General features: G+C 39.6%; 1 protein-coding gene across 5 annotated transcripts in view; it reads right to left on the bottom strand.

Annotated features, from left to right (window-relative positions):
- The window catches only part of ATP8B4 (ATPase phospholipid transporting 8B4 (putative)), a 305,563-nt gene that overhangs the window by 183,374 nt on the left and 94,525 nt on the right, over positions 1-27,664 (bottom strand). For all 5 annotated transcript variants that reach the window (XM_036844630.1, XM_036844631.1, XM_036844629.1 and 2 more), the window contains one exon: positions 17,000-17,058. In XM_036844630.1, the coding sequence (XP_036700525.1) occupies positions 17,000-17,058 (59 nt within the window). The remainder of the gene's footprint in view (positions 1-16,999; positions 17,059-27,664) is intronic.

The following is a 27,664-nucleotide window of genomic DNA, read 5'->3' as shown; positions in this document are numbered from 1 at the left end:
GTCAAAGGAAATGAATAAGACCCATGTGTCACCAAGACTTGGACACAGAATGGAGAACGTGTGACTGTGTGTGTAATGGTGTCTCCGTGTCACACTATGACACCAGCTAACAGGTCTTGTCTCCTTACATATGCCAAGCACTGTGCTGAACACTGTACATACATCATCTCAGGTAATCTAAAAATTCAGGGAGCTGTTACAATTTCAGCACCATTTTACAGATGAAGAAACTGAGGCTCAGAGCAGTTCCAAGGGTTGCCCATAAGAGTTATGCTTCATAGAGTCATGTGTTCTCCCAAATGGTATGTGTTTCCTGGGAAATGAGTCAGAAACAAGGAGTCCTTAGACTCTCTCTTGATCAATGAACTCACTGACCCTCGTAGAACATTCTTCAGCTGGTGAAGAGAAGAGTCTCCTTAAACTAAAGCACAGTGAAGGGTGCACACTAATCCAATCAGCTAGAGTAGTCGCTTTCAGCCTTTTCAATCTAGGGAGAATGTCACAGGGCTTGTCTAGGGAGTGTCATTTCCCATCTAGACCTCAGAATCACCGACAGTGGCAGCAAGCTTTCAGAATGGTCTCAGTCTCGCCCCAAAGCAATCTGCCTGACAATGTCATAAACCTTGTTCTGTTTTCCACTCTCAGGCCTTGGTTTAGTGTTCCAGCATCTTAAAGACTGTTCTAGAGCTAGTAAGTGGCCTATGAATAGTAATATATCTACAAAAAGCTAATATTGGACAATCACCAGGGGAACAAAATAAATTTCCCTCTGACATTAATTTAATCACACTAATTTTTTTTTCTCCAGGGTGTTTAGATGCATACAATATAAAAGACTTTTAAATCGTTCCAGATAAAATGTTAACTTTTCTATTGTGACTTCTGAAAAAGGACTAAAAATGCTCTTAAAATTATACAGAGGGAGACAGATCTAGTATACGCCTTCTCCAGAGAGATAAGAGGTAAAACAAAAGAAAGGCATAGAAAAGAAAAAAGAAGTCAAATGTTGTATTTCAGTGGGACTTTCACAGGGCATCCCTAATGATTTGTTTGTCTGCTAGTTCTGCTTTTCCAAAGTTCTTCTATGCCTCCCCCTTGAAAGTCTGCTACCTGCTGGGGAGCAGGCCTTCAGCTTTGGCTCACTGCTTCATCTCAGTCTAGGGCTTTAGAGGCCTTGGACGACCAAAGTGGGCATTTCTTTGAGTTGATGTGGGGCTGGCTTGCTGAACTACAACGGCGCCTTTGGATAACTTAGTGCATACAAACCGCTTTGTTTATTAGGACTAAAAATTAGACCATGTAGTACAATCCGGGAACTAGGCCAGATTTCAGGCAGGACCTCAGCATTTATGACAATAACAAAGGCACAGTGGAAAAGTCCAGTTAATGAGGAAAGGCACCCATAAAGAATTTCCCAAAGGGCCAAGGGGTTATAATAACATACTACATATAGTCTAATCCTTCCTAAGACTCTACCTCTTATACTAGGGTTCTACACAAATAACAGCAGCTCTGGGGAAGTATGCCATTTTCTCCTGAATCCCTGAGGATCAGATGAGAAATGTGTGCAGCTCTGAGTTCTCACCCTCTGCAGGATGCTGGGGCAACTGGGACCCCTGGCCAACTCATGGAGGTGTCCTCCTCCAACATTCTGGGCTTTCCTGGCCTCCAGCCCATTCTCATTCAGGGTAGGATGATAAATCTAAATTGAGACAAACCCACACTACCTGGCTTTGTGATTTTGTTGTTGTTGTTGTTGAGTGGTGCTTGTTTGGGAATAAAGGTATTGAAGGGAAAGAACAGAGGACAAGTTGGGAAAGAGGGAAGGAAAATTGTCTACATGGAATGGGGGAAGAGAGAGGCTTTAAAACCATCTTCTATCATTAAAACACAATAACAATAATTTATAAATAAATGGAAGTGTCAATCTTTTATTTTTTTGTGATATTTAATGAGTTTTCATCAAATTTGCAAGTTTTGCTTAGGATGGCTTAGGTTAAAATAAAGACTAAATTTGCTTCTGGTAATTGGCAATGGGATCCCCTAATGACATACATCAAAGTAGGCAGGTGTCCTCTGTAGGAGCTGACAAATAGATTCATTAAGAAACTCAAGCTAGTGCTGAGCAGAGGAAGGGCTGCCAAGATGTGAACAGAGAAAATGCACAGTGGTTTCAAATGTGAGTCTCCAATCAAAACTCACTAGGACATATGGGGAGGGAGAAGGGTAAGCTGGGACGAAGTGAGAGAGTGGTATGGACATATATACACTACCAAATGTAAAATAGATAGCTAGTGGGAAGCAGCCGCATAGCACAGGGAGATCAGCTCGGTGCTTTGTGACCACCTAGAGGGGTGGGATAGGGAGGGTGGGAGGGAGGGAGACGCAAGAGGGAAGAGATGTGGGGATATATGTATATGTGTAACTGATTCACTTTGTTATAAAGCAGAAACTAACACAGCATTGTAAAGCAATTATACTCCAATAAAGATGTTATTAAAAAAAAAAAACTCACTAGGACAGATACACTAAGTTTCTGAACTGATTTGCAACTGAGCTGCTTCTCAGAGGAGCAATTCCAAGAACCAGGCTCCAGGGCAAGTTACAGTGGGCATTTATTTATTTAGTAGTTAATGATCCACCCGTGCATCCTAGCTGGGGAGGCCAGCTAGGAACTGTACAACAGGGTACAAAGCTGCTTTGAAACAAAGCAGACCAGATCCTTTCCCCTGCTCCCTGAATAAATGAATGGATGAATGAATGAGGGGCTCCCAGCTGCAGCACCCGTACCTTCTCCAACATCTCATCCCACATCCTTCAAATTCCTCTTCCACATTCCTCCTCCTGATTCACTCCACCTGGGGTAAGTGTGCAACAGCAAAGGTCACCCAGACCCTTATACAAATGTGCTGGTTTGGGGGAGGGAGAAGCCAGAGAGGTTGATGGATTTGGCAGAACAGAATCAGGAGGCATTTCATGAGAATGGAAGACTGTGCTCTGTGTCCCTCCCATGGAGGGTCACCAGCGGCACCAGAAATAGGACAAGGAATTTGAAGGGAATAAAGGAGGAAAAACCTAAAGGTGTGACTATGGCATGTAGCCTGAAGCCTTTTTGGGAAACAGGTTTTCCCAAAATGGCTACTGTTTATAATAGCAAAGGATATCAAACCCATTTCAGATATTATCTTCCCTCAATAGTCCCTTCCAGTGAGATGATCTGCTTATATACTCAGTAAGGAAAGTGACATCCAGAAAGCCAGAAAACACTTGCATAGGCCATGCCAGAGTCAAGGTCCATGGCACAACGCAGGCTTCTAGGGAATTTTCTGGTTCCAGACCTGAAGAAAAGCCCCCAGGGGCCTGTGGTTTAGCTCCTTGAAGGTTGATATGAATGAGTCTTATCTACCTCTATGTACCTCACCCCTGTGCCAAGAGCAGAGCAATTCCTCAGTAAATTTTGTCCCTAGTAATTTAATTTGTAATAATACTTAAAAATTTTTAATAGTTGTGTTTTTTAAATAAGTGCACGAATAAATGAACAAATAAGAAGTTCACTGTTGCAATGATCCAGAGAAACCTTCTACCAAAAAAAAAGTTCACACCTATTAGTATATGCCTGGCAATGTGCTAGGCATGGGGTAGGGGGTGAAGGAGGATACAGATGCATCACTTTGTGTTAAACACTGTTCTCTGGCCACTGTCCTCCATTACAACCCTAATACCCAGGGAAAACAACACATTAATTTCTAACATGTCAAGGTGAGGAGGATATCCTTCCTATGAGAAAGATCTAGGAAACAAGAAAGCACCAGGCAACTAGGCAGACATGGGGAGTAAGATTTGGGCAAGCGAGCTTGAAAGCAGAAGATGTGACACAGTCCACCCATAACTAGCTTCACCTGAAAGCACTTCACTTACCATTAGCATATAATTGAGGAAGGGGCTTATCACAACCTACAGTGCTAATCACTGCGAATTCAAACTGGATTTTGCATTTGTGACAAAGCCCCCCAGTTTCCCTGAAAATGCCACTGAAATAAGACAAGTTTCTGTTGCAAAATTACAACATAAAATACATTCAACATATGCCTTCTTACTCATGACAGACACACACAACCATTTGGACAGGAGCTATTGTAAAGAAGAAGGAAGAGGCAGAGAACAGGAGGAAAGGGAGGGAGGAAGGCAGACATGTCATAAAGAAAGGAGTTACATATGGAAGAGGACAAACCAAACCCCAAACTTCAGATGCAGAGATTAAGAAGGAAGAGCCTCCTCGCACACCTTGTTTCAGGACATCTTCAAGAGCTTCTTGAAGACCTTTCCCCCCCCAAATCTAAGTCATATTCACCATAAAGAAACAACAATCCAATTAATAAGGACTGGGTAAATGCCAACTGTCCCAGAAGATAACTGAAAAAGGAAAAAGGGAGGTCTTGGAGTCCTGAATCTGAAAGGTGGCTCTACATTTTACCAACTAAGTGGCCTTGGAAAAAAATTTTAGTCCCACCAATCTTCAGTTTCCCCATCTGTAAAATGTGAGTAATAATATTTACCATGCAGAGTTGGGAAGATCATATGAGGTAATGCATATAAAAGCACTAGCACTGTGCTTCCTAATTAAATACTTTTTTCCCTCCTCACCTCTTTGCTCTTTCCAGAATCTTCAGGGCACCCCTAACTGAAATAAGAATAGAGGATCTGTCCAGTGCTTCTGAAACTCAAATGTGTATATGAATCATTTGGGTTCAAATGCAGATTCTGACTCAGTAGTTTTGTGATGTGGCCTGAGATTCTGAATTTCTAACAAGCTCCAGGGGAGAAGATGATGCTGATTAGAGGCTCGCTTTTCAAGAAGCAAAGTATTAAATAGCCTCTAAGAGTTTTGATAAATACAAATTTCTATAATATAAGAAAGGTACATGTATTTTTCGAAAGGCTGTGCAAATAATTTAGTGAAATTCGTACATATCCAAAAAAGTCCCATTTGTCCACTATAGATGAGGAACCTTGTGAGATACTTGATTTCACCAGTAGACTATGGAGCGGAATCAACATCAGAGCTAAAACACTGAAATGCCTTACACCACTGCTTAGACTATAGAAAGAAAATGTCCTTTTGACTCAGCTGAAGATATTTTTCTAGATTTCTCATTCAATCCTTAGAAAAATACATTGGATGAAAATTAAAATCAGAGATTCTTCATGCATTTTCAGTTAAAGCTCTGGCAAATAAAAAGATCAGATCAAGCATTAAGTTGGAAAACAAAAGACCGTGGAAGAAATTCCACAGGTATGTGGAGGCACGGGGGAGCATGGCAGGAAGAGAAGGGGAAGAGGGCAGGAGGAACCCTTTTTTAAAAATGAAAAAATGCAAAATGTAAAAAAACTGACCATTTGCACAGGAAATAACATATAGGCCCTGTATAGGTTCAGGAATTTATTTATAATTATTTGTTCATAAAGCATAAATTCAGAACTATTCCTAATGTCAAAATACTTTAGTTATTTTTAATAATCACACATATAAAATTCACATTTGAATTAAACAAACAAAAAAAATTCAACTGCCTTTCATACTCAAAACATTCAATTCCAGAATAACCTAGAACTTTTGAAGGAGCACATCATTTTCTTCAGTCAGTTTAGGTTTAGATGGACTTAAAGGAGACTGGTACTGGGCTTTCTGAGTAGCCAATGATTCCACAAATCCAGACAAGGGTTCAAAGATTTGCAGTGCAAATTAGTAAGTTTCCAAATCAAGTTAGACCATTTTTATACTATATAAATGCAACATGGTATATTTTTCAAAAGACATTTGTTAACAACATGAACAAGTTTTTTAAAAAGAATTTATCTCACAAAACACCGAGCTGATCTCCCCATGCCATGCAGCTGCTTCCCACTAGCTATCTATTTGACATTTGGTAGTGTATATAAGTCCATGCCACTCTCTCACTTCGTCTCAGCTTACCCTTCCCCCTCCCCGTGTCCTCAAGTCCATTCTCTACGTCTGCCTCTTTATTCCTGTCCTGCCCCTAGGTTCTTCATAACCATTTCTTGGGGTTTTTTTGGTTTTTTTTTTTAGATTCTATATATATGTGTTAGGCATAGGGAGGGTGGGAGGGAGACGCAAGAGGGAGGAGATATGGGGATATATGTATATATATAGCTGATTCACTTTGTTATAAAGCAGAAACTAACACACCACTGTAAAGCAATTATACTCCAATAAAGATGTTAAAAAAAAAAGAATTTATCTCTTATTAGAAAATTATCTCCCTTACCCAGATATAGTGAAAACATTAATTGTAAGTCTAACGCCATTCAATTTTATACTTAATATTACAATGTCTTGTACTGTTATTTCATTTCTGTATATAAAATAATCTCAAAATCCCAAGGGGATAGTAAATCCCTGAGGAGCTAAGACCCTACCTTATACTTTTTTAAGTCTCTAAAGGATTTAACAAAGTGATAAACAATTCCTAATTACTCAATACAAGCCTGATAAACCCAATTTTTTTAAATGCAAAATAATACATGAGGGAAATGCAATTCCATTTATCAGAACAAACAGGAGCTAATGTAATTGTTAGTAATTCACAACACAAACAAGTAATTTCCAGTACATAACTTCGAGAAGTACATTTGCCAGAGAAAGATAGGCCCTAGCATAAATATAGATTTTTCACATTTTTTAGCATAACATCTTTGTGCAGTTCATTAACTTTTCCATATCAGAGAGTGAGGGAGAAGAAAAAAAATCAAACATTCTTTTAGCTTATTTTCTCACCTAGAAAAGTCTGAGCAGTGCTTTCTCTGCCAGACATTATGAAGTCCAGCCCATTTGTGCTCCTAAACTCACAAATGTCTTGCTTATAACAATGGCGTTTTTGTGGCATTTGGCCTACAAGAGTGTTTAAAATATTGCAGCACAGGACTTTGTGGTTTGCAAGAATCATAGAAACATGACTTGGAAAGGAATCTTCAAAGTTCAATTATTCATTCCATCCTTCTGCTTCCATATAAAAGTTATCTAAACCAGCAGTATAATAGATTTAATATTTTTTAAAAGGCTCTCTGCTTTTTAAGATAGAGAGCAATAATATAGCATAATTAAACAAAAATTGGGTTGGCAGCCAGGACAGTTAATTATAGAAATCGGAAACTAGTTAAGGCAACAAGACATAATTATTAATGGCCCAATGGCAACCTGTTGGGAGGTATGATACGGCACATGACTCTGTCCTCAACTGTGTTGTGCTCAATATTTTAATTAAAAGCTTATATTGGTGACTCTTAACCTGGCTGCTCATTAGAACCACATGGGGAGATTTTTTTTTTTTAATACCAATGCCTGGACTCCACCCCCCAGAGCCTCTATTTTGATTGGCGCATTGGCTTAGAATTCAGTGAAGATGCAGAAGACATGTACGTAAGTCCACATGTGACACAGCAGAGTAAGGCCTGTTCTATGACAAGCAAGATGCAGAGACAAATGTGGCACAGTCCTGATCATTAATAATGAAAATGAGATTAACAGGAGTCAACAATCACCAAAAAGCCAGAGCAATCTTGGGCTGCATTAATAATCCTTCTACTTCAAGCTGATCAAATAACTTTTGGGATATTGCTTGACTTTGGAGCAACCCACTTTAAGAAATGATAGCAAAGCTGAAGCTCTTTGAAAAGAAAGGGAATTGGAGATGATTGTTCTGGAGACTAGTCTACTCAGTGAGCCAAACATCAGAAGGGTTGTCACATGAAATAGGAGACACATTTGCTCTGCTTTGGCCTCAGAAGAAAAACTAACCCAATGGCTAATAAAGCAAAAGAAGATCAATTTGGATCAAATGATGGACAAACTGTCTAACGATCAAAACTATGCAAAGACAGAAAAGGCCCTTTTCAGAAGTGGTGTGTTTTCCTCCTCTAGAGGGATACAAACAGACTGGATATGTCATCACTAAAAATTCTGTGGAGAGAAGTTGGTGGAAAAGCTTTAAAGGATAATTCTATGCTGAGATTCTATGATGAACTTCAGCTAACTTCCTTACTGTACCAGTCAGGCTTTCCCATTTGTATAAAACAATTCCTCTTCCATGCACTTTTGGACTATTGGGACAGAATGATGTCACCACCTGCAGCATATCTAGATTGTACCTGGACAGCCACATCTATAATGAGGTGACCTTGATTCACAGCAAACTTTACAACCAAAGAGCACACGTAAAACCCAGAACAACTAGGGCTGCTAGAGATGTCAAATCAGGGTATCAGCAGGTAGAGATTTAGATCACCGATCTAGATATAAGAATCTGATTGCTGTTCTGTGCTTCAAAGAACAGTCTCTCACCATTCAAGCCAGAACATTCTTACAAAGATATACACACATTCTTATAACTACAACCCTTCCTACATGCACATAAACATGCAACACGCAAACATTTATATATATGGCCCCTAATCAACTCCTAGTATCATTTTTAAATTACCTCCAGATTTAACTTTAATGCCTAAATAGTTTACTTTTGTAAGACACTGCATATAGAAAGTCAGATATAAAATTCAACAGTAACCTGAGCACAGGTTTTATAATAGTAGACATGAATTTGAGACTACATTGTTAACACAAATGATTTGATTAATCTTTCCACTACAGAACATAAAATGTGATAGTTACTATCTTTTAATAATATGAATCACAGAAACAAACTATCTGGTCCAGTAAAGAAAATTACAAAAGAGTGTTAAAAACCTTGATACCGTTGGGGTTGTGGTTTTTCCGTTAGCCTCTCAACTGTTACTGAACTTGCCCAATGTTATCCACGTGATTGATTTATGGATTACTTTCATAAACCATTTTCCAACAAAGGAAACTGCAGTTGTAGTTCTTGCTTCACACAGAAGGTTACTTTCCTTCCTGCTCCATCTTTTCATTTCTCAGTCTTAGTTTAAATCTATCCCACCACAGCGAGGCTACAGCAGAGCTCCAAAATTCTAACACCAAAATTAGCTTATTTTAACTCTTAATTCCAATTACACATTGTTTGGAAACTTTTAAATTTTATATCATTGCAATGAATAAAGTAAAAGTAAAATAAATAAATAAATAAACCTAATCTACATGGCTTTATTTGAAACTTACTTCACAGAACAGATGGAACGGAACTAGTTTATGAGGATGCTTAAATTATCTCAAGCCTGGAACAGGTAAATGACAAACACTTCAGAGTTTCAGAGCTTAACTGGATTTTTTAATTACCTTAATGTGCCATTTTAGAACGTTTAGGAATAGGAATTCAGAGGCTAAAACAAAAGTTTAAAACAGATCAACCAAATCAAGGAAACCAAAAAATCAGACAAATGCTTAGCCAAAGAATAACACTATTTAAATAAATCAGATGTCAAAAAGATAAAACATTTATACTTTTAAAATCCTGAATCCAGAATGAAAATGAATTTGAGAGATGTCCAAAAATTATCTTTTCTCTTCAAGTAATTATTTGTAAAGAAAGATAAAAACCTCTGTCATGTAGAACGTAGAATAATTTACACGGATATTAACAGTACCCAAAACAGAAGGCATTTCAATGTTTGCTAAAAAGCCACTGTTACTATAGTAACGTCGCAATACAAAACACGCAACAACCAACAACCAGAAACCGATAACAAATGCAAGTTACTGGCACTTTCCACAACTAATTCGAGCTCGGTCACAGAGTTTGTCATCATCTGTACTCTTTGGTTGGTGCAGAAATTGCTTTGATTATCAGGCTTCTTGGTGAGGATCTACAGCATGTTGGCAGTGCAACTATGCTGCTCATGAAAAAAGAAAGAGAAATCCAAATTTTCCATCGGGCCAAGGATTAAAGCAGGACTAGGATGTGTCTCAGCATGTGGATATGCCAAGAGTCTCCCAAAGAAAATGTTTAGAGTTTTACCTTCCCACAGGCTTTTTGTACTTGGATAGTCAAAACGTCAGAAAATTGATTCAAAAATGTTTCACTTCATTTCAATGAGCCTGAAAGCTTAAATACTATTTCTCTTTTTTACTGCAAATTATTAATGAAGGGGGCTATACCCTACTCCCTTCTTTTTTTGCATGTTTTTTCCCCTGCCCTCTGACTTCCAAACCCTGGACTTTTAAAAAAATTTAAACTGCTTTCTTCAGGTCCTCCAAGTGCTTCCTTCTGACTTAAAGATGTTTTGCCTTAGCTCGTGAGCGCCTAGCATCAGATATGGTTTCCCGCCCCCTGTTCCCTGAGGGGCTCCACCCTGCACCCCACCCCACCTCAGCTTTCGTCTCACCCTTTCTCTGCTTTCCTCAGCTCTCCACTGCTTCTTGGGCTCCCTCCCTCCCCCTTTAACTGTGGGGGAGTTTCTACCGCCACACTTTCAGCCGTCCAGCCTTCAGTTCTATTTCTTCTCCTAGCTTTAAGCACCTCCTTCCAATGGATATCCCTAATCTACAACTCTAACCCCACCGAAGTTACATTCCATATTAACCTGGGCATTTCAATTTGGATATCGAATCTATTTAATCCCAAGTGCTAATAACATCCTTTTTCACTCTGTTGACTACTCAGCTCCTGAGAGCCTATTACCTCATATTCAAATTCTTTTTTTAAACAGTCAGGTCTCACCTACCTGAACTATCATTTCCCATGACACACCCTAATTCCCACGAGTTAGGTTGGACTTCGGGACTTTGCTCCTGTCTCTCGTTCCTAACAGCGGTGGTACAAATAAACAAACGAGGCTCGAATCATTTCCCTTTTCCTCTGGTGACACTTCCTCAAATACTTCACTCACCCTTCATTCCCCTAACACTTAACAGGCCACAACACACATGTAAAATTTAGCATTACCTTTTCAGTATTACCTATTGTCAAATTCATTCTTATGTCCTGGTCTTCTCTTCTGGAGTAGATTATACATGCTCCTTGAAGGTGGAAAGCAAAATTTATACCCGCTTTTTTAATAACCCTGGTAGCACTCAACACATTGCCAGTCTAAGCAATAGGGCCTTCTAGCATGCAGTTTGGGGCCCACCTAAATATACCCTGCCCATCCCAGTTTCCTCTTCTACTCCTTTGAGCTTCACACTCTTTTTGTTCATGGCCTCAAAACCTCTTTGGAAAGTGATTAAGTCAAGAAACACACATGTTACTAGGCATAGAGCAGGCACATTGTGAACATACTGAATTTTAAAAATCATTTCTATTAAAAAAAGGGACTAGGACTCATCGATTCACCCACAGACACAGGAATACAGGTTTTATTGTTATGCCAGTCTGGTCTCAGAGAAACACAGACACATCATTACAATGTGGATCTAAAGAGGTCCGGTGACTGTCCAAGCTCACACACCCAGAATCATGGTGGGCCATAATTTTTTACTCCACTCAAACCACTGATTCTGAGTTAAAAGAGAAGTGACTGTGGAAACAAAGAAAGCCCCATTTAAGTGGGTGGGAGGGACATGGAAGGGGCTCATGCTGAAGGGCATCTTGGTGGCATCATTGTAACACTGACTGCTAAGAATCAGCCATGTTGCCACACTGAATGAACACTTTTTGGAAAACCCAAATGGTCATTGTTCTACCAATCACAAAAATCATAAGAGCAACAAGAGCCTCCATCCAATAACCATAATATCAACAAGCCATCTCAAGATTCTAGGAATGAACTAAGGTGTTCGAATCACAGTTTTTGGATGGCAAGCTTTCTTTCAAAGCATCCAAGGGCTTCCCTGGTGGCGCAGTGGTTGAGAATCTGCCTGCCAATGCAGGCGACACGGGTTTGAGCCCTGGTCTGGGAAGATCCCACATGCCGCGGAGCAACTGGGCCCGTGAGCCACAACTACTGAGCCTGCACGTCTGGAGCCTGTGCTCCGCAACAAGAGAGGCTGTGATAGTGAGAGGCCCGCGCACCGCGATGAAGAGTGGCCCCCGCTCGCCGCAACTGGAGAAAGCCCTCGCACAGAAACGAAGACCCAACACAGACAAAAATAAATAAATAAATAAATTTAAGGAAAAAAAAAAAAAAAAGCATCCAAAACTACTTGGTTAAATTTTCACCAACTTATATAAGCCTGTACACTTCCTGAATAGGATCAATAATTCAGCTCAGGAAAAAGCCCTTTAGAAACTTCCCATCTACCTTCGTGCATGAAATACATTCAGACAGAAGTTGTTAAGTGTTCACGTTTACTGAACTTTCTGAGTTTGAGGCAGGATAAGTTTCTCAACACTCAGACGAGTTCATTCCCCTTCTCAAATTCTGTTAGAGTTCAAGAGAATTGAATGGGGGTAGGGTATGCCTGTGCTGATGTGAGACATAAAAATAACAGGAGCCAGTGGGAACCAATGTTTTCCAACATTTCTTTATTTCTTAATAAAGTTGGAAAATAGCTATAATTAATCCAACACTTTTTCTGACATCTTTTGACATCGACACATTTTAATACAACTGTTTTCAGTACTTCTACAATTCACTCTGAACTCCTTTTAATAGGGATCATGAGTGGCTGTCTGGCTCGCTCTCACGTTTTTCTAACATTATTAACATATTTTAATACAACAACTGTTCTCATTACTTCTATTATTCATTCCCATCATTAACCAAGAAAACTTTGAACTCCTTTCTAATGAGAATAATAATTCTAGCATTCGGCTCACTCTTCCTTCATTCTCCAATCTCACTTTGTGTTACACATCTTGACAGTCTGAAATCCCACTTGTTTTATGTTTTCCACCTTCCAGTTTTCACAATATCATGTGTCATTTCCCAATTAATTTCACTTAGAATCATTAACCTTGTCTTTTGTGTTCTAAAAGCTTTATCTTTTAAAAGCACTTTTGATCATTTTCTAAGCCTGTGCTATGTCCTATAAAGTGCTTTGAAGCTTAAGGGTCTGTTGATAAATTAATGTCCTCTAGGTATTGAAATATCTTCCTTCAGCCTTCAAAGAGAAAAGTTTGCTTGGCCAGTCTTTGTGTTTGTGGAAATCATACCAGTTATCTGAGCTTTGTGTAAATTTTTCTCCCAAGTTCTCATCTACAAACGCTAAGGGTACGATTTAAGGTCATTCTTAGCCTCACATTTGTAAAATTTTATATCTCCTTTATCTGCCTTTGTCTTCTGAGTATAAAAACCTTACCAGCAGGTATGTAAGAGAAGGAGAGGAGATTCAGAGGATTTGTTTGGGGGTTTTTTGTTGTTGTTGCAGTTTGTCTTTCAAGATTGGTCAAAAGAACAGCAGGGTATCATGGAAACAAAACAGGCTTTGAATCTGGCCAGTCTAAATTAGAATTCTACCTATTAGCAGTGTGACCTCAGACAAGTTACTAAGTGGAACTCCACTACAACCCTCTGGGTTTTGTGGAAGATTAGTTATATGTGTAAAGTACCTGGTACACAGCTAGACTCACAGCTGTAAGAATGGGAGCCATTATCCAGCTGTGTGACCTTGAGTAAGTCACTTAAGTGAGATCTCTGTGCATCAATGTATTCATACACAAAAGTGAGATAAGTAAAGTGCTCTCTTCATAGAGTTGTGAGATTAAATTAGTTTAATATAATACAGTGCTTAGAACTCTGCCTTTCAGATGGTAAGCACTATATATGTGTAAGCTACTATTATTATTATATCTAACTTTGTTATTATCATCACTGTTAACCATATATCTGTCAATATCCACACTGAGAGTGTCAGAAATATTTCCTGAACTCATCAAATGCTTTGCACAGAGTAGGTAATCAATAAGTATCTCATCAAATTATTATCATTGCCATATTGCTTATTCGGCAGGTGCAGGGGGCTGTTCTCTACAACCACAGTTGGTTACACTGTTAATCTTCTTGCTTTAGGTGCATTTGTATCTCTGCTATTGCATTCCCTGCATAATTTATCAGCAACTTCCACACATTCAGTATCACAGATTTGCTAACTTTTCAGCATGATATCTGCTGCAAAAAGTTTACAACTTTAGCCAACTTCTCAGTATCTTCTGAACATTATTTTCACTGATATCTTACTTTATCCAGTACTTTATAGGGAATCTAAAATTTATCATGCATACTTGCCCACAGCCATGTTAGGTTAAAGAAAAAATCCATATAAAAGGTTTAGCATAGAGCCTGGTACATAGTAAGCATCTAATATATATTAGCTAGTCTTACTATTATCGAATATTTATATAAATTAATTCATTTAACCCTTTGGTAGATAATCCTATAAGGAAAATTCCCCATTTCACAGGTGAAATTAATGGTATGCAGAAAAATAAATAAATCAAGATCACAAGTTAGCAAACGAGAAAGAGAAAAGATTCAAACTGTGGTCTATCTTATCCCCAAACACTCTTTCCACTACATTCGAGGAAATTTCACCATTTCTCCTTTCATCTTTTTTATAATTTTCAGTTTATTCCCATCTCCTTTTCAGCCTTACGGGGGAATACTACTTCATCAATTATTATAAGCATTCTTGCTGAGATCTGTTGGGGTTTCTTCAAATCCATTTCCATTTGCAGTAATACCCTTTAAACTAGGCAAGACTGAGCAAAAGACCCGTGGGTTCTGCCTTTCTTAAAAGGATAGTCCACGTATGACGTGCTCAAAAATCCTTAAAAATCAGATAGATATGGATTCAAATCCCATCTCTATAAAGACTAGCTCATAGAGTCATTGTGTGTTACTCCAGTCTGTTCAGTAACTATGAAATAGGTACTTTTATTATCCCCAATTTGTATCTGAATGGGCTGAGGCTGAGAAGGGTTCCACAGCTCACTGTCTGGCCAGACATCCTGTTGGGATTTCCCAAATCAACACACCACCAGCCAGGTCTAGTGGGGACCCTTGCTCATTCTAGGAGGGCCTGGCTCATCCCCTCTGAGCCACGGTAGGGGTCACTAGACCTGAGATACTCATGCCCCTCTCTGCTCTGCACCTTCCCTTTCTCAACTTTTGCTGTCATTCTTGGTTTTGCCAGCCCATAATGGGTTTTGGTTTTTTCCTTAGTATGTTTTAACTCCGAGACAAAGCTGCCTTATTCCGTCTGCTGTAGCTGCAGAAAATTGTTCCACTGCCTTGTCATTGTTAGGAAGCCCAACAGAGAACCCAGCCCCAGCTACACACCTGTGTGCTTTTGTTCAATATCATGCAAGCTCAAGAGAAAACCATCTCTGTATCCTTGGCATGTTATTATTAAAAGAAAGATCAAAAGCAAATATGGCAAATGGTTAACATCTATTTAATCTGGGTGGTAGGCACACAGGTGTCATATTATTCCCTGTACTTTCCTCTAAGTTTGAAATATTTCATAAATTAAGTAAAAATAACTATAAATATAAAAGACTGTATCATCTGACAAAATGCAGACAAAATATGGCTTTCCTTATCTAGTTACTACTCACAGAATGAAAATACCTCTTACACGTTGGAAAATAAGGATAAAGCCAACTACGTAAATGCATAATTACCCAGTAGTAGATTACTTATTACTGGGTTTTTGCCCCCAAGGTCTTAAAATATAGACATCTACTCCTCTGATTTAGGGTTTGGTGGTCAAGGCTTTCAAGGGTCATCCTCTAGAGCTAAAGAACTGGTGGTAAAATGGATAGAAAGGCATGGGGCCAAGTCTGGTGATGACCAGAAGGGCTAAATGACCAGCAGTCAGGAGGCTGCACAGAGTGGCATTAATCACCATGGAGAAAGTAGTCCCCGGTCCCCCCACCCCTGGCAACAAAGCATATTCATCAGCCTCCTGCGAGGGATTCCTTCTCTCAAGGACAGATTTACCTGAACCAAGCTTACAAGACTGATGAGTAAAATCAGGGTGCCAATATATTACTTTAATGAGAAATCTGTCATAGAGGCAGTGTGCTGACTCCCTGGAGAGACACTTACACTGAACATCAAATTATAATCACAAGTTTACGTGATTATCACAGTATGAGAAAAGAGGGGTTGTTAGCTACCTCTACTGCTATCAAGCTACAATAGCCCAATGTAGCCATCCACACATATGGAAAACACTGCCAACAGGAACTAAATACTAAAAATAATCCATTGGCCAAAATTCTCTCTCCTCTAGCTAGTTCCTAGTTGGAGACTGCCAACATTTGCCCCATGACACTCACATTTCTATGCCTTGATAGTCATCAAACCCCTCTGTGAATTGAGACTTTCTTTCATTAATGTGCTGGTATACTCAATCACAGCAGGTCTTCTAGGCCACATGTCTCCCACAGCATCAATTCTACCAGTTATCTTTCTTAGAACTTATTTAAAAAACTTCATGTAGCAACTTAGGTTGAGTCAAGGAAAGATGAGGAGGTTTTTATAAGGGCCCATGAAATAATTCACAAAGTGCTCACCAGAGTATCCCAAGTTTCTAGACTAGTGCCAGTCACTTAGTAGACTCTCAATAAATATTTCTTATGGGAATGAAGAAAACTCTCGTTAAAAAAAAAGTAGTTCAGTACAAGCTTAAAGATCACACATTTTAACTAATCATTCTCACTGCTCACTTGATAAATACAATCATTCAGGTCTGGGAACTTTCTCCTACATGCACTTTTCCACATTCAGCCTGAGTTGCTTTGAGAAAATCCCCAAATGTTATTCATCACCCATCAGCCACTATTACCACTTCTGTTACCAAGTACTACCATGGAGGCCTGCTTTCATAGCATTCTTACATTATTTGAGTGCCCAATGGGCACCAAGATGAATTAAGCATAAATTCTTGAGAAAGAAGATACTTCATCTTATTCCCATACCAATATGAATACCAACCACTCAGCGCAGAATAGAAATAAATGTATAAACATTACTAAAATCTGAATTTATGGAAACATATGGCACCTTGCTATTAAAATGGGCCAACAAAGTTTTTAGTGAAATCAAAATTCTAGAAGGCAAGAATCCTACTATCCTTAAGATCAGACCTACCCCAGCATGTGTGTGCTATGAGTGTTTTACTCACTGTGTACTGGTACTTCTCATTATATTCACGGTCATTGGCTTTTACTATCCGTTCCACTTCTAAAGAGAGAGAAATCAGGTATGAAATTAAATTTTCAACCAAAAGAAACATACAACTGTTTAAACTAATATCGAATAGGTTACTTTGATTGTCATCAAGGTTAGAAGAATTCTTTCTTTTGAAATCTGAAGGGCATTGGTTTTTTTCCAGCCTAAACGTTGGAACGTGTATTGGAAAATCCCAAAATGGAAAGCTGAAATGTTTTTCATTGTCTTTCTGATGCCAGCCATAAAGCAAAACAGTATGTGTCTCCAATTTCTATATCCCTTCAACTCCACAAAGACCCTTTCTGTTAACTTCAAGTAGTTCCTAAAAAAGAAGGAGCTGCTAAAAGTCAAATGCCACACTGGAAAGGAATCTTTTTTTGTTTTTGTTTTTTTGCTTCAGAGTTACAAGATATAACATAGCCAAACAAAACCATACTGAAGTGGCCTGTGAGGTCAGTGACCTTATAGTCACAGAGCCAAAGGTGATATTTCTAAACAACCCATGCATATTGAGAGGAACTTGACATTATCAGGGGACTGAGACCTACCCTTAGCTGGAAGTGGCCAAAAAAATAAAATCTCTTCTGAAAGCAAGTGGAGAGCTCTGGTCCAAGGTAGCAACTTAGGAAGATCCTGAACTCACCTCTTCCTATGGACATACTGAATGTACAGATATATCTGGAACAATTTCCTCAGAACAAAACCTAGAAACTGGCTAAGAGACTCCTTCACATCAGGCAAACAAGAGGGAAACCAATCAAAGCAGGTAGGAAACGCTGAGACACAACCTCACTATAAACCCCACCCTCAGACAAAGCAGGAGGCAACTCAAAACCCAGAGCTTCAACCCAAGGAGCAAAGGGCTCAGACCCCACATCGGGCACCCCCACTTTTCAGACAGGTACCTGAGAGACAGCCTCCAAAGCATCTGCTTTGAAGACCAATGGGGCAGGGCTGTGGCAAACTGAGGAAGAACTCTTAAAGTGCCCTCAGGCAGACTCACCCCAGGGCCCAGCACAGAAGCAGCCCTTTGAAAAGCACCAGAAAAAGACTCAGTTACTAACTTTAAAGCATTGGTCTAAGGGGCACGGACCTCTGGGATACTATCCAGGGACGGTGGCTGATAGGTACCATCTCCATCCTCTCCCTCTGCCTTGCTAATGCGGACGGGTGCCATCTTTTTTTTTTTTTCCTCCTTTATTCCTTTTTTTCTTTTTTCCCCCTTGTCTTTTTTTTCTTATTTTTCTTTTCTTTTCCTTTTCTTTTTTTTTTTTTTATTTTTATTTTCCACTGGGTGCCGTCTTTGCACTCCCACTCTGCCACACTGCAGAGCCCCAGGATCTCCTGGATGGGAGCGTCAACACACACCTGGTGCCCCAGTTTTTACATCTGATGCTGGTTTTCACAGCTGCCACCCAGGGAACACTTCTTGATTGCCTGACTCTGAAGGCCACGGGCTTGTGTTTCTGGATCCCATGGGACTGTAACAATCAAAGATTCTATTCTTGGCAGACTACCACCCCCAGGGCACTGCACAGACAGCTGACTGAAACACATTCTCAGTCTTTCTGAGAAAGAGGCCTGTTTGCACGTCCAAAAGCTTTGGCCTGTGGGGCAGGCTTCTCTGGTTTGGTACTCTTACAGGGGACTACGGAGAGGCTCTCAGGGAATGGAGGCCAATGGACACAATCTTTGTGCTCTCTCTCTCTGCCTCGCTCCAGCTCACCAGGATCTTCCAGAAAGGAGCTTATACCTTTCTCTGGTGCCCCAAATTTTCTGGCTACTGCCAGGGGACACTTCTATATCACCTGAAAGCAAGTACAAATAACAAAACAATAGGACAACAAACCCAAAGATTATCATAGTGCAGAAATTAAAATTTGTAGAGGGCAAGAAAAGACAATGCCCCAGAAACACCAGCAGAGCATGTTCTTATAGTAAGGGTAGCACGTTCTTGCTCCGTGTTTACTTAATCTAGAGTTGGCAAAAGGGTAACGGTGGAATAATGAAAGCTATGTAAGGAAGATCAGCCAAGTAACCAACAGACATCAATGTTGGACTCTCCTAGTAACTAACTTGACCATCTCAACCTGGGAGTCCCTTAATCCCACAGTTCCCCACCTGGGTAAGTGACAGGTTGTAAAAAGTATAAGGATGTGGTAAGAGTCTGACTTTAGAGAAGGTACATACAACCACAGAGATAAAGGAGACTGGAGAGTGGAAAGTAGGGATGAAGAAAGGAAGAGCAAGAGAAAAGCAAAGAGAAGGAGAGCTGGAAGTAGAAGGGAGATGAGAAAGAAGAGGGAGATGGAACAGGGAAAGAAGGAAGATAGGAGAATATCTTACCACCTGCTCCCTGTATACCAGGCACCACGAGTTATAAGAACTGATTCCTTTTTCCCAAAATTCCAAGAGGAATCTAAATGTCTCAACAGTCCCTGTGGCTCAGCTTTCATGTATGAAGTGCACCTCTGAGGACTGCTCCTGACAAATGACATCCTGTCTTTGGTTATGGTTGGGCTCCTACTCTTTGTAGAGTGTTCATCTGTTTGATATCTGCCTACATGGCTTCCTTCCTTACCATCTAATAAAGTCAGTTCCCTGTGTATAACTCTGAAATTGAGAACCCACCAGGAAGCAACCTCTCAACCAACCATCCCCTGAAAGAAAGATTTCAAAGTCTGACTGTAAAAGCATCATCCTCTCTCATCATTCCCCAACAAAGAGCAAAAATATCAAAGCCCAAAATGGAATTTTGGAGGCTGAGAGACTTAAAAGCTTAGAAAGCTGGAAGATTTGTTTATTCATCCCCACCTTAACCCAGGCATAGTAAAACTGCCGACAGGAAAACAGTGGATATTACTTGGGTGGGTGGGGGGTCTCTTCTGCGTGGCAAAGGCTAACCTGGCCCACTGGCCTCCTGCATGTAATTTACAGATTAACTTTAGTTTAAACCAAAAATCAGATGTGCTAACTTGTATGTTGATGGCTTTAGTTTAGAGCATATACATTCAGATGATGGTCATTTTTAAATTTCACATTTATATGAAGCACATCCAAGCATAGAATTCTATAGTTCTGTGTCTAATTTTACTTATTCCAAACACCAGAATCTTGACTCCTGTCCAGTGTCTCCATATAACCACCCTCCCCAAGGACTAAGAATAGCCCTTTCCCAAAGTGGCCAAAGGAGTAATTTCTGTGCTGGGAAAGTTTGGATCCTCTCCTGGGTATCCACAGTGCTCTTATCCCATGAGACCTTGTCAGAGCCAGGAAGTCCTCTCCTCTTTTTGCTTCTAAAATCTTCTTATTAAGACTTCATCTTTGTCTCTATACTTCCATTAAGTATTATCTTTCTGAACTGAGCCTTCATGGATAAATTCTGGGAGAAGATTTTCCATCCCTTCACTAAGCTCTGCAAAATTCTGGCTTTGGGTTTTAAATCCCTACAGTTTTCTGCCTTTAACCTGAACATGCTAGGCCTGAATTGTCTTTGTAGGAATTCACGTTCTTCCATGTGCTACAACAGTGCGTGAGGGGATATAAACCCCTGTTGGCAATAAGTCACATCCTGCAAGAAGGGGAAGCTGAGCACAAATCCCCCATAAACAACGCCCACTATGGATTGCTCAGAGGTTCAGTGACTTAATGCCCAACATTTTGTAGGCATCCTTCCAGGTGTGAGAAGAATGAAAGGAAAGTGCTCATCAAGGGATTTATGAGTTAACAGAGTAAGCTCGTTCCTGCACAATTGGTATCACTAAATGTGTCTGGTTCCAAAAACGAGTAAAGTGATACACATGGATGTATAAAATATAATAAACCAGAGTATGTTTACAGTGGAATAAAAGAACTTCCAGTTCAAGTTAGCATGTCCTTCTACCTCCCTTACCTCTCAGGTCCCACTGAAATGACAGAAAATATTTTTTTAAGAATAAAAACATACAGTGCTGGAAAATAAGAATGGGGCTATCAGAGGCTCATAAATTTTAAAGAAAGTCTACAAAATAAAATAGAAATCAGATGGGATCAATTTGACCAAAAAAAAAAAAAAAAGATAGGAACAATGCTAGCCAAAAGACTTAGAAGAGTTGTTTTCCCAATGGAGCCCCAGAGAAGTTCCAAATTCAGCCAATAAATACAAAGATTGAGAGTGTGTTGTAGATAGGGTGACAGTCCCAGTGATGCCTAATGTCTTGGCAAGATAATTAATAGGGTGGCCTTTTACTCTCAAAAGTGTCTCAGTGTGGAACATAAATTATCTGATCACCTTAGTTTTGGAGAATTACCAAAATAATTATAATTGAGCCAGTTGGGCCCTCTCACACACCCCTCCCTTACCCACTGAAGAGACTAGGCAACATGCCTAGGGAAGAAACCAAGAGGGGGTGTTCAGGCCTAAGAGAGAAGAAGCTCTGAACCTCCACATCAGCTACAGCAGACTCAGGCCCTCGTAAAGCCTGCCTTATTGGGGCAATTGTGGGATTTGCCAGATACCCTGACTAAACCACAATGCTATAGACTGAATGTTTGTGCCCCTCCCAAATTCATATATTGAGACTTAATCCCCAATGTGATGATATTTGAAAGCTTTTGGAAGGTAATTAGGTCATGAGGGTGGAGCCCCAATGAATGGGATTAGTGTTGTTAAAAAAGAGGCCCCAGAGAGCTCTCTTGCCCTTTTCATTATTTGAAGACACAGCAAGAAGATAACCATTTATGAACCAGGAAGCAGCCCTCACCAGTCCCCAAATCTGCTGATGCCTTGATCATGGACTTCCCAGCCTCCAGAACTGTGAGAAATAAATTTTTATTGTTTACAAGCCACCTAGTCTTTGTACTCTGTTATAGCAAACAGAATGGACTAAGACACACAGAAAAACCTCTCTGTGTGCTGGCTATATCACTGGTCCTCCTATTTAAAGGAGAGGCCTGACAGGGAAAAAGACCTTTGAAACTGCACTAATCCATCTAGTCCTTCATTTGTAAATACAAACCAGCAACCATAAGTCACCAGACATCTGAGAAAAACCAAGAGCACAAAACAGAAGGATCCAAGGGGAAGAGATAATGCTGAAAACACGTGGGGAAAGGGGGTTGTTTTTCTTTTTAATTCTAATTAGTACCTCAAAGATATTCAAGACATGGCATCCATGAAACAAGAACAAGCTGATAGGAACAAAGAAAACAGAGAACAAGAGAAAGCTCCTGGAAATTAAAAATATTTAATGCACGAACTGTATAGTAAGAAAGACAGAATGAAGAATAAGACTTAAGAAATCTCTTAAAATATATAAGAAAATGACAAAAAAGAAATGTGAAAAAAAAAAAAAACACACTTAGGAGAAAGGAACATAAACAATGGATGGGAGGAAATAATCAAATAAATAGAAGAAAATTTCTCTGCACCAGAGTAAGACAACTCTTCAAAGCAAAAGGGCCATCAAGTGCCAGTCAGGATGAATGAAAATGGACCTACAGATCTTCATAAAATTTTGATAAAAAACAAAGAGAAAAATAGTAAAAACTTCCAGAAGGAAAAAAATGGGTAGCCCCAGAGTCATAAGAATTAGAACAACATGAAATTTCTCATCAGCAACAAGGATGATAGAAAACACAGGAGTGATGCCTTCCAGTTTTAAGGAAAAAAATGTTTTTAAACTTAGAATTCTATCCTCAGGCAAATAATCAATCAAGTATGAAAAGGCAATAAAAACATCTTCAGACATGCAAGAGCGTTTACACACAAGATCATCTCCAAAATAATGTAATGTTGTACTCAAGAATGTACAACAGGAAAAATAATGGTTTAAGTTTTTAACGTAAAGTTGAGTGGAAGAAAATATAGAAGGATGATGATCAGCTAGAGTCCCTAATGAAAATAAAAATGCCTGACATGATGACCCACACACCTGTTCCAGGTGGACCACCAATTCTACAGAAAAAGGGAAGGTCTGTCTATTGCCCTTTACTTCATAGTCTGTAAGGTAAAAATAAACTAATTTCTTTGGGAAAGTATAATTATGTTAGTTGTTGGCTCAAACAATAATTTCTCTAACAACTCCTCATAAAGTAGTCATTGTTTGAGATAAAGAATATAATATGAGAATTTTAGAGCTGTGTTTTATAACAGGCCTATGGATATCATCTCAAACACAATTCCAAGGGCCCAATGATAGAGTCTCTGTACTCAGTCCCTGCTGAGCTGATGAAGTTCAGAAATGTATTTTAGGATATTTAAAAGAGCAAATGAACTACATGTCCTTTGAGCAATCATCCTAATTATTATTTCTCTCAACTGCACTTGCGCTAAACACTAAATGACTATAAGCTTGAGATTGAACTTCCTAGAAAATACCTGGAGAGCTGCTATGCTGTGCTGCTAGCTGAGTATAGATGTGTAAGACAGATGAGCAACGCTTAATAGTGTTAGCATTCTTTTGTGACAGCTGAGGAGCCTACCAAGACACGTGTTTGGATAGGAAGCCATCCTTCACCATTTCAGTGAGCCAAGACAATAGCCATTAGCAGAGGCAAAATTATCTTAGACATTGTTTTTAATCTGCTCCAGAATATAGTAAAAGAAGTCATTAAACCTTCAAAGTTCTGTTTCACACAGGGTGTTGGAAATAGTCTTTACTCCCCAAATCTCGTCAAGGCCAAAATAATTTGATGTCTGCCTCAATCAAATAAAATATCAATGAAGCACTCATAGAATGCTTATCTTTGAGCCACGTGCTTCCTGTTACATAATCCAAGATAACTAACTGAGGATATGTCACCTATTTTATGAAATGGTTATTTATAAATCAGTTAAATGTTAGGGAACATTTATCAAAAAGAGTAACCTGAGTTTCAGAATATGACCTGGAGGTACCCACTCCCTCCCTGAAATAATTATCTTATAGGGCTGACAGTTTGTTTGACTTGGTTTCAGACAATAAAACCATATCCATTTATGTATGCATGTATGCTTGTCTTTCCTTTTCGAAGGAGGAGATGCATCTAGAAAAATCCAACAGTGTTATCAGATAACTAAGACCTAAGTTTAAAAGGTGGGAGAAAAAAAGGGGAGGGGGAATTCCCTGGTGGGCCAGTGATTAGGACTCCATGCTTCCACTGCAGGGAGCCCAGTTCAATCCCTTGTCTGGGAACTAAGATCCCTAAGATCCCAGAATCACGGGGTGCGGCCAAAAAACAAAACAAAACAAAAAATTAAAAAAGATGGGAGGGACCTAACACTACTCTGCTGGGAATTTTTAATTACAATCAAGATGCTGTTCTCATGTCACCAAGACTTTTTAGACCCATAAAAATAGGTTTGATGAAAGAGCCCTCAGAAGAGGCCAGGATCACGAAGGAAGAGGCCTGAGATCTTCCACCAAACCATCTGCGTGAGCACATTTTTAACTCAGGACCTCTCCTTACCTATGCTTCCTCTGTAAAATAATGCCACTTTCTGTTGCCATCATTAAGTGAGAAAATGTAGGGAAAGCACTTTATAAACAGAAAAATACTTGAAGAGTCTTTTTTTAATGAAAAAAAATAGCAAATAAGAGGTGAAAAAAAGGAAATCATCCAAGTTTGGCTAGTCAGTCTTAACGTCACTATTACTATTATTGCTGAAGAGGGTCTGAAGTAATTTTCTGAATATTCTCAGTAGAAATTGACAAATGCCCATTGATTCTACTCTAGGTCCTCAAAGGCAACACCCACTTCCTAATCTGGGCTCTTCTCCCTCATAACAAAATAAATTTTACATTATCCAGCTTCCACTTCCAGGAGACAAGAGAAGACAGGTCACTTACATCTTTTTTGATGAGTTTGTCTCTGAACAATGCATAACACCTTAGGGTTTAAGACTAGTTAGTGAATGCAGCAACTCTGTTAACAAGATCAAGAGTAAAGGGAAGATTTAGGAGGCTTCCACCAGGCCCATGAGTGATCACAGCAACTATGAGCCCATAATTAATGAACACACTGTCTTTCTTCAATTAACTCCAGAGCATTTTGTCCTTTACCAAATGTGGTTTAGGAGACAGCCTCCAGGAAGTTGGCTTTAGCTCCCCAAAATCATGAAATGATGAAGCACCACAGAGAATTTAGGGGTCTCTGTATATAACCCTGATGGCATGGACTGACATTTCCTTATCAAGGTTGGTCCCAGTCCAGAAGCTGAAGAAGGTCTTGAAACATGGAGAATCACTTGGGGTTTGGGGTTGTTGGTTTTTTGGGGTTGCGTCAGAAATCTCACAAAAATTCCCTCAAGCCAAATCAATAACTTAAGCTTTTTCCCTTCTTAATTTTCTTTCATTCGTCACAATCTGGTCTGTGGTTGGGAGCCAAAGCAATTCATTAAAGACATGAGGAAAGAACAATGAGTAGGGAGAACTTTAAAGAAAAGAGTTCCCTAGCCTTCAAGATTTCCTGATTTGATTCCAAAAGCACATTCTGATACAATTGAAAAATATGTGTCCTGAATCAGGGTTTCCTACTGAAACCCAGTGGTGACCTGCAGCTGCTGGTATTTTTTAACATTTCAGCAGCAAACTAAAGAGAGAATCGAGGCAAAAAAAAAAAATCTTTCCACAAGTTTTAAAAAAAATTCTTGTCCTCAAAAAAGAGCTTGGAAACAGAATTAGGGGAGTCAAACAAATACTAAAGGCCCTTGAGTTTGTTTTCCTCTGGGCTGAGCCAATTTGCTCATCAGGTCCAGATATTTGGAAAATTTGATTTATTGGGAGCTTTGTTCCTCTCATGGCTTACGATAGCTTCACAAAGAAAAATAAAAATATTTTACCAATTCATTCTTCTTCGAGCATACGTGAATTATATTATACACATTACAAGTAAAATCGACAAAAATTTTCTTATGGGCCCTCACCATGTGGTTTTCTGTAAGTATAGATTCACAACTGGAGATTTAAGACTTACTGTAATATAGTGAAGATATTAACAGCTAACATTTATTGAGCACTGGTTAAAAGCTAGATACTATATGAAGTGTTTCACATGCATTAACCCTCAAAACAATCCTATTAGGTACGCACTATTATTAGCCCCACTTTACAAGTGAGAAAAATAAAGCCTAGCACGATTATGCAATAGAGTCAGATTTCAAACACTGAACTTCCAACCTTGTAAAAGGAGCTTGGAAGAGATTCTAGGTATAAGGAGATGGTGGGTGGTACCATGCAGAGATGATTGGGAAATTGTAAATTAATGTATGCCTGTGTCCAGAGGTCAAGGAGAGGGAGAAGAGGCCTCTCTAGACAAAAGTGATACTCCAGGATGTACTGCAAGTCACAGGCTCCTTCCCAATTAACCTTGGTGCCCTGGGACCTCTTACATTTCATTCCTTCCAGCCTTCTCTCTGCCTCACAGTAGAGGCCCCCTCAGAGAACCTGACTGCCCTCTCCTTGGAGACTTTCAGCAGTCATTGCTGAGAAGACTCTCCCAAACCCCTGTCCAAAACTTACTGCTTTCTTATCAACCTTTCTCTTATGGATCCGATGTTAGACTGCTGGTTTTTTAATCTACATTCTTTTACAATTTGATCATCTACAGCAAAAATTGCATTGTTATGAACTATGCCAGGATCAGAATGTTTTCTGTACAGATGAAAAATAGCTATATTTTTCTATAGCCTGCCTATGCAAAAAAGAAGAAAAAAAAAGAAACCTCAGGATCTACCCTAAGGATCCCAAGAGCCTAGAAAAAGCTGAAGAACATTTAATTTCCCTTTGTGAGACACATTCCAGCCATCCAAGGGAAATCAAGCCACCTGTCACAAAGTGAGAGGAAAGAACCCCAGGTGGGGAAGACAGAGACACGTGAGAAGGAAATCTGAGAAGGGTTCTTATCTGCTTCATACCTTATCAGCTTACACAGGAAGCTGTGTCTCTCAAAGCTTCTGTTTGTCGTTTTGAGATGCATAGGGCTATAAATATGAGTTTCTTTAGTACATACTGGTCTCAGGTCTCAATCCCTGAAACCGTGTGGCAAATAAAATCTGCTGGAGCCAAGACAAAGTGATTTATTGCAGAAATGTTTAATGAACTCCTTTGAGCAAGGCTCTATTCTAGAGAGTGAAGGAAAAACAAACAAGACATCAATAGTCTTCAAAGCGTAAACGTGCCTACAATACCTGCACAGCAAGGAAGCAGAAGAGAGGCCTAGGGAGGCACAGAAAGCAGAGAAAAGGAAAGTCAAGTCCAGGTGGGTGGTCAAAAGGCAACCCCACCTGTCCTAGGCAGCTCTGAAGGGAAGTTAGTCAGCTGTATACAAACTGTGGAGTGTGGTAGGTTGTTTTTGCCAAGCACCTTATCTAAGCTGAGCCATAGTCATTTACTGAAAAGAGAAGACATTTCGTAGAGGTGGTCTGCCACCTGAGATGGGGTGAAATATGGGCTTTGCAAGAGGATATCTACAGTTCCTCCTCAGATGTGCCTTCTAGGAGAATACTGGACCAAGTGTGAAAAGACAGAAAGAAAAAAATAGGGGCTTCGATTTATTTACCTATTCGTGAAGCATTCAGATAATACACATTTTAAAGGAGATAAAACAGAGCCAGAACTTATGGCAGAAAAGAAATCTGCCTACTTCTCCGCCCCTCCTC

This window comes from Balaenoptera musculus, chromosome 2, assembly GCF_009873245.2.
Source record: "Balaenoptera musculus isolate JJ_BM4_2016_0621 chromosome 2, mBalMus1.pri.v3, whole genome shotgun sequence".
Taxonomy (NCBI): domain Eukaryota; kingdom Metazoa; phylum Chordata; class Mammalia; order Artiodactyla; family Balaenopteridae; genus Balaenoptera; species Balaenoptera musculus.
Note: the sequence above shows the minus strand (reverse complement) of the source record. Positions and strands in the feature narration are given on the sequence as shown.